At 33.2% G+C, this 8,691-nt stretch overlaps 1 protein-coding gene across 1 annotated transcript in view; it reads right to left on the reverse strand.

Moving 5' to 3' along the window:
• The window catches only part of LOC137632428 (uncharacterized), a 23,457-nt gene extending 17,374 nt beyond the window's left edge, over positions 1-6,083 (reverse strand). Inside the window, exons 1-5 of the mRNA XM_068364360.1 lie at positions 5,946-6,083; positions 2,856-2,888; positions 1,773-1,814; positions 1,002-1,578; positions 384-509 (exon numbers count right to left, since the gene is read on the reverse strand). Of these exons, the coding sequence (XP_068220461.1) occupies positions 384-509; positions 1,002-1,578; positions 1,773-1,814; positions 2,856-2,888; positions 5,946-6,083 (916 nt within the window). The remainder of the gene's footprint in view (positions 1-383; positions 510-1,001; positions 1,579-1,772; positions 1,815-2,855; positions 2,889-5,945) is intronic.
• Positions 6,084-8,691: the final 2,608 nt, after the last annotated feature.

The raw sequence follows: 8,691 nt of genomic DNA on the forward strand, positions 1-8,691 counted from the left end.
CTGGGCTATTTTAAAAGCTTTCAGGTTAGTTCACTTAGAGATCATAATTATATGAAGATTATTTCTAATGATATAGAAGGAAGTTGGAGGTTGTTGTATACCGAGTTTTGTCAGATCAGTTGATAAAGACGACTTTCCAACGAATTAGGTTAGGTTAGGTTAGGTTAGGCTGGGCTGGGTTAGGTTAGGTTAGGCTAGGCTAGGCTAGGCTGGGCTGGGCTGGGTTAGGCTAGGCTAGGCTGGGTAAGGTTAGGTTAGGTTATAATTGGTTAGGCTAGGCTGGTTTAGGTTTGGTTAGGCTGGGCTGGGTTAGGTTAGGCTAGGCTGGGTTAGGTTAGGTTAGGTTAGATAAGGTTATTCCTTCCTTTAAAATCTGTACTTACAAGTAGAATCCACGACTCCTGTTTGGTACTCTCGACCGTCAAAGCATATATACTCATGGCAGTGATAGAAGTAGACGTCACCTGGATTACGCCAACCATATGGAGTGTAACAGCCAGCTACGTAAACTGTAGAAGGTTGAAAAGGAAACTTAGGTTCGTATCATAAGTTATTGAAGCTTGATTATATATCACATAAATTTCTGAGTCGATTTTTGCTATTTATGTATAATTTTATTCTATGTCACAATGATGTTTATTCTATTTCAATTAGGTTTAGGTGGTGATATACATATTATTATTACTAACTAAGCTACAATCTAGTTGGAAAAGCAGGATGCTGTAAGCCCAAAGGGCTCCAACAGGGGAAGTAGTGAGGAAAGTAAATAAGGAATCAGATAGAATAGTGCGGTGGTGAAATACATATTATTATTGTTACTAGCTAAGCTACAACCCTATTTGGAAAAGCAGGATGCTAAAACCCCAAGGGCTCCAACAGGGGAAGTAGTGAGGAAAGGAAATAAGGAATCAGATAGAATTGTGGACCTGGGTGTACCCTCAACTAAGAGAAATCTATCCTAAGACGGTGGAAGACCACAGTACAAAGGCTTTGATTTATACCAATGTGGAGTTGTCGTTGTATGTCCTTCTCTTCTACAGGTTCATCGGCCTCTTTTAAAGATAAATTTGACACAGCCTGGACTTCCTCCTTGGCTTGGTCGTTCCTTTCTATTGCTTGTTGACCAGAAGCCTCTTTAGCAACGCTCTCAAGAGCAGAATCCCATATGAGATGTCTCTTAATCAGTTCTTCAGGTAAATCAAGCTCCTTCCCCTTGTTAAATGCAGTTTTGATAAGCGACTCAATGTTCTCTTGGGTAATTTTAGATGGAAGTTCTCGTACGTGATCTTCAATAGCTGATTTGAGTTTTTCTAAGGCTTCAGGTACATCCAGAGATTTTTCCTGTACTTTGTTATTTCCTGGTGAAATTTGTTCAGCGGTTTCAGCTGGCACCTTGAGAGCTGGTTTCTCTTTCAGCATGTCTTCTGATGCACCAGAAGCTAATCCATTGATATGGATCTTTCCAAACTTTCCAGACTTTTCAAACTTCTTGGCAAGATTCAGTGACTGGTCCCTTTCAGCTCCTTCTGGCCCATCCCAGCCATTTGATTTGGCAATATAGCTCTCAGCTACATTGCTCTGGAAGAGGAAGGTAAAATGTAATCAATTTCTGAACATTGAATATTTTCTGTTTATACAATATCAAAATATCTCAATGCAAAATTTTGCTCGGTGGCGGGGTCGTGTGTTGGAGCGCTCGTATGTCGAGACAACTCGTATATTTTCCCCTCAAAAATGACACATGGCGTAATTTCTTAGTTGCTAATTCTTACCTCTCGGAGACCGATTCCTAGGCTCCCAATAATACAGGAGCTCTGAAAATTAAAGATTATTTTTCAAAGATGTAGAATATAAACGGGGTAAGTAGATAGAAAAACTTTATTTGCATGTAATGTACTTAGCCAAATAATTTTTAACCAAGGTATCTCAAAAACATATTTTGCATAACCTTGTTCGTATTATTTTTTGGTTTCCATTGAAGTTTTTTTTTCTCTCTCTCTCTCTCTCTCTCTCTCTCTCTCTCTCTCTCTCTCTCTCTCTCTCTCTCTCTCTCTCTGAGGTTGGTTCCACAAAAATACTCTTCTGTTAATATGAATTATTTATTTTATTGTTTTATTTCACTTTATCTTTATATAAGTTTTAGATTGTTTGCCAGTGTGATTGATATGATCGTGAATACCTTAACGTGGTGAAAGCGATTCTATATCGCTATGATCAGCAAAGCTATATTAATTAGTACCACCTATAATAGGTTGGTTTGCTGTGAGCGATCAGACAAAAGGCCTCTGTCCTGCAGTGGACTATGAGCAGCTGCATTTGTTGCTGTTGTATATTACACACGGATGTTTTCCCCCTTAGCAAGGACGACACGAGGAAGAACACTTCCAGTACTACACTGTTAAAAATTTCCATTAAAAAAACAGTAAATGTCCAGGATTTTTACCGTTTTAAAAAGAGGTATATTGATGAAAAGGAGTGATATTACAGTCACCAACCCTTAAAAGATAATAACAATGTAAGGTAAAATTACGGTCGCCTGTATTTTACTGAAATACGGTTGCGAATAGTATATTTTGACGGAGAATTTCCGATTAAAATTACGGCTTTTTAAGTGTAAGCAGTTATTTATTTCTAGAGATTCACAATACCTATGTAAGTTCACAGTTTTTTTTTTTTTTTTTTTTTTTTTTTTTTTTTTCAAAATGGTTCTCCATCCAGATACTGAACAGACAAAATTACGATTAGTCTCCCTGATGGAACGACACGAAAATGCGGATAGACAATCTGAAAGGTTTTAGATTTCTAGATAGCCCTTTTTATTAAAGTAATAATTTTGCATTTAGCAAAATACTTACGAAAGCCAGGCCCAGAAGTATTAGAGCCCTCATCTGCAAAACAGGAGACACATGATAATTAGATATAGGGGCAATATAGTAAACGAAATCCTAAGTTTCATCTCGAATGCTTCTTGTATTTAGTATCGAAACCAGTGATTGGTTAAACTGACTGCCACCTGCTGAATTGATAAAAAGTTGGAAAATTTTAGGTAAAAGATAGATTTTGTAGAATGGTAAAGTTTAACTATCATATACAACAAAATTGAGCTCATAGGGAAAATATTAATGCCAAATTAAGTCAATTTAGCTGTATTGAAGTAAAGAGAGTAGCATCATCTGCATATGCAACGAGCTTGTTTTCTAGGCCAAACCACTTGTCTTGATTTATAGCATGAAAAGTATTGGGCCAAGAACAGTACCTTGAGGAACACCAGATATCACATTCCTATACTTATTATTATTATTATTATTATTATTATTATTATTATTATTATTATTATTATTATTATTATTACTACTTGCTAAGCTACAACTTTAGTTGGAAAAGCAAGATGCTATAAGCCCAAGGGCTCCAACAGGGAAAATAGCTTAGTGAGGATAGGAAATAGGGAAATAAACTACGAGAAGTCTACGAGCAATAATAACATTAAAATAAATCTTTCATATGTAAACTATAAAAACTTCAAAATAACAAGAGGGAGAGGAACTCTTTGTAATCTATTACTCAAAAATTCAGTAGTGGTGCTAAGAAAATACTCACCTACTCAGTTAGCTTTACAATTGTGACAGTCATAATTTTATGTTCTAAAATTATTTTTTATAATTTCAGTTCTTCCCACTTCAGCAATGTAGGTTTTAAATTGGGTTATTTTAGGGCTTAGCATTATAACAGAGGAATCAGACATTGGGATTATAAGGTTTAGCCTCGATTCGCACAATAATATACAAAAAATCTTAAACATATTATTATTATTATTATTATTATTATTATTATTATTATTATTATTACTACTACTACTTACTAAGCTACAACCCTAGTTGGAAAGCAGGGTGCTATAACCCCAGGGGCTCCAACAGGAAAAATACCCCAGTGAGGAAAGGAAACAAGGAAAAATAAAATATTTTAAGTAGAGTAACAAAATTTGAATAAATATATCCTATATAAACTATAAAAATCATAACAAAACAAGAGGAAGAGAAATAAGAGTGTACCCTCAAGCAAGAGAACTCTAATCCAAGACAGTGGAAGACCATGGAACAGAGGCTATGTCACTACCCAAGACTAGAGAACAATGGCCTGATATGAATTCAAGAATTACTTAACTAGTCATAGGTGAAAATTTGTACTTTACAAAAGCAAATAGTCACACAAGTTTTTTTTTTTTTTTTTTTTTTCTTATGTTCACTATCTTATTCAGTCTCAAGTAATTTAAGCTCTAGACACAAAATGCTTTATGCAGTCTTGCAGTGTAATTTCTATTCATACGTGGAAATCTGTTCTTCACAAAAGCAAATAGCCACAAATTGTTATTCAGTCTCAAGTAATTTTAGTTCTATTCACAAAATGCATTGCTAAATTATCCAGTCTTTAAAGGTTTAAAGGTCTCTCATGAATGGCAGAGGCAAGGAACAGTGACATTGCCCTAGCAAGCAGGACAATTCCCTAGAGACTGACCATATATAATCAGCACCCGAGCCTCCTCTCCATCCAAGCTAGGACCAGGGAGGGCCAGGCAGTGGCTGCTGATGACTCAGCAGATAGACCTATAGGCTCCCCCAAAACCCCCCCCCCCCAACCTTAGCCTACAAGGATGGTAAGGTTGCGGACAGTAATGGCACTAACGAGTCTGAGCGGGACTCGAACTCCTGTCTGGCAAACACAGACAGAGACGTTACCAATCGGGCCACAACAATGTAATTTAAAATTTTAATAGTTATGGCATAATTACCCATATTATAAAAGATTCTAGACTTTTATCAAAACTTGGGTGTCTGCAGTCCGAGAAAATGTTGTCAGTATGAATCAATATTTGTGTTTTGCCTTGGAAATTAGGCCTAAGCTTTACATCAGAAACCGAGGTGAGCTAGCTGACCATTCATTCATTCTGAAGTTTATTTGTTTCCTTACTGAAATCTGTTTCAGTTGAAGAATTTACAATAATATTGTACTTAAGAACAGTATCTTCACAATGTTTTTTTTTTTTATATTATTATTATTATTATTATTATTATTATTATTATTAGCCAGGCTACAACCCTAGTTAGAAAAGCAGGATGCAGTAAGCCCAAGGGCTCCAACAGGGGAGAATAGCCCAGTGAGGAAAGGAAATAAGAATATAAATAAGCTACAAGAGAAACAACGAATAATTATTATAAAATATTTTAAAAACTGTAACAACTTTAGAATAAATCCTTCATATTTAAACTATAAAGATACTTAAGTCAGTTGGTTTAAAGATTTAAAGGCCGCTCATGAATGGCAGAAGCAAGGGACATTGACGTTGCCCTAGCTAGAGACTGACCATATTTACATATGATCAGTGCCAAAGCCCCCTCTCCACCCAAGCTAGAACCAGGTAGGGCCAGGCAATGGCTGCTGTTGACTTAACAAGTAGCAATAAACCTCCCACACCCCTCCCCCTCCTTAGCTCAAAATAAAGGTGAGGTTGCAGTCACTAAAGAAACTATCGATATTGAGCGAGATTCGAACCCCAGTCCTTCGAGTGCCAAGCATGGACGCTCTCAATAGGCCACCGCAACTATATTCAACTTTCTATTATTATTATTATTATTATTATTATTATTACAAGCCAAGCTATAACCTTAGTTGGAAATGCAAGATGCTATAAGCCCAATGGCTCCAACAGGGAAAAATAGCCCGTTGAGGAAAGAAAATAAGGAAATAGATAAGCTACAAGAGAAGTAATAAATTACCAAAATAAAAAATTTTAAGAATATAACAACATTAAATTAGATATTTTACATATAAACTATAAAAACACCGAAACAAACAGGAGGAAGAGAAATATTACAGATCACCTCGACTCAGAAGAAATTTAAAAAAAAAAAATGCAGATTATACACTTTTCAAAAATGAGTGTTAATTACCATGCAATTTTTGGCGAGAACTGGAATGCTTGATTGCACCACGAAGTGTGAGTGAACATCCCAGTGCCAACCTGTATTTATAAGACCATAAACATTGATGCTGCCCTTAGTTTTAAATTCAGTCACATCGTTAGGCATTTGTTTGACATTATACTGGAAAGCATATGTGTGCTTTTATAGCTCTTGACATTTAGGTGTTTGGAGTGAGTAGAATTTACTTATGCTTTTCGGTGCTTGCAGTGTGAATGTATGTATGTATGTATGTATGTATGTATGTATGTATGTATGTATGTGTATATATATATATATATATATATATATATATATATATATATATATATATATATATATATATATATATATATATATATATAATATGCTTATGGATGTACATGCACATATATGTATGATACATCATATATATATATATATATATATATATATATATATATATATATATATATATATACATATATATATATATATATATATATATATATATATATATATATATATATATATATATTTATTTATTTATATACATATATATATATATTTATTTATTTATATACATATATATATATTTATTTATATATACATATATATATATATATTTATATGTATATATATATATATATATATATATATATATATATATATATATATATATATATATATATATATATATATTATTACTAGTCAAGCTACAACCTATTAGGAAAAGCTGCATGCTATAAGACCAAGGGCTCCAACAGGGAAAAAGACCCCAATGAGGAAAGGAAATATGGAAATAAAACTGTGTAAAAAGAAATAAAATTATATTTTAAGAACAGTAAAACCATCAAAACAGATCATTCATATATAAATTATAAAGAGAAACTTATGTCAGTCTGTTCAACATGAAAACATTTGCTCCAACTTTCAACTTTTGAAGTTCTACTGATTCAACTACCCGATTCGGAAGATCATTCCACAACTTGGTAACAGCTGGAATAAAACTTCTAGAATACTGTGTCGTATTGAGCCTCATGATGGAGAAGGCCTGGCTATTAGAATTAAACTGCATGCCAAGTATTACGAACTGCGTGGTACTGTAGTGTCCGGAAAAATCTAAATGTAAAGGACGGTCAGAATTGTGAAAAAACTTTTGCAACGTGCATAACGAACCAATTGAACGATGGTACGTCAGTAGTCGTAAGAGATGATGATGAGTATATATATATATATATATATATATATATATATATATATATATATATATATATATATATATATATATATATATATATATATATATATATATATATATATATATATATATATAGCAGAAAGGCGAAGGAAAGCAGATACTTCAGCATTTGGACAGTTTATTGGCTAAGCTTTCGGGAACAACATTTCCCATCATCGGAGCTAAAAAGTGAATGTAAAACACAGGTCAATAGTTAATGAAATTCTGTTAAAAAGGCAAGAATTATAATAAATACATCGAAATACTTAAAAAATGAAGTGGATGAAATATACTAAAAAATTATAAATTAAACCATATAAATAAAATTAAAAATTAAAACGTTAAAACATTAAATGAATGATATAGTAAAAGAGCAATATCGAAATCAGAACAAATACACAGAAAACTTTAAAGAAGAATTCACAAAACATCATAGATATGGGAATCAAAATAATAATACACAGAAATAACCTGGAATAAAAGAAAAAAAAAAACAGACAAAATAAAATAAACTCTGGATAAGAAAGAAACACACCTAGTATGGAAAAAAAATCCAAGACTGAGACATGGAAGGACGGGGAGGTTTAGACGTTAGAGCATGAAAGTAATGGTTTGAAGATTAATTGGTGAAAGTCGTTAGGCAATATGTAAAGGAACAGAGGTTGTTGAGTGATTAAGAGTAGGGGATAGCTGTTTAATGAAAAGAGATTCTAGAGTAGGTAGAGAATAGCTATTGGGGGATTGGGCTAGAATTTTGAAATTAGAATAGTTAATTAATTGCTTGCATTCTTGAGCGTGATTACGTATGGAAGAAAATTCTTTTTTATTTAAAATACAACCTGTACGGTGACTGACTCCTCTATGAGAGTCAATGCGGATCCTCAAGAGACGGTTGGAACAACCAATATAGGTTCCTAAATTACATTTAGGACAATTGTATAAGTAAACAATTGAGGACCGCATCAAATCTGGTAGAGTGTCTTTGAAAGTGAACATGCTGCCTATGGATAGTGGATTTTTGAATACAAACTTAAAATTAACATATGGATACAAATTGGAAAGGTCTTTCTCAAGTTTACATTTAACATTTTTATAGTTATAAATAAATGGTAGAGACACATACATTTGTTTTTTTGGTACGTTTAGTACGGTGGCTTTCGGAGTAAAAATGTTATCTAAAAACTGTTTTGTAAATTTATCAAATACGTTACATGGATAGCAGTTCCTAATAAAATACGATTTTAAAAATTTAATTTCCTCGTGGAATCTACCCCAATCTGAAGAAAGATTAAAAGCTCTATAAATTAATGTTTTACATGAGTTTACTTTAAATGAAATCGGACAGTGACTAAAAAAGTTTAACCTAAGTCCTGTAAAAGTTTGTTTTCTAAAAATGCCAGTACTAAATGCACCATTACAACGTGAAATCTTAATATCTAAAAAGGAAAGTTGATCATTATGTTCGGAGTCCAAAGTGAACTTAATATTTGAATGAAATGAGTTTATGTACTCTAAAAA

Source organism: Palaemon carinicauda, chromosome 41 (genome assembly GCF_036898095.1).
Source record: "Palaemon carinicauda isolate YSFRI2023 chromosome 41, ASM3689809v2, whole genome shotgun sequence".
Lineage (NCBI taxonomy): Eukaryota > Metazoa > Arthropoda > Malacostraca > Decapoda > Palaemonidae > Palaemon > Palaemon carinicauda.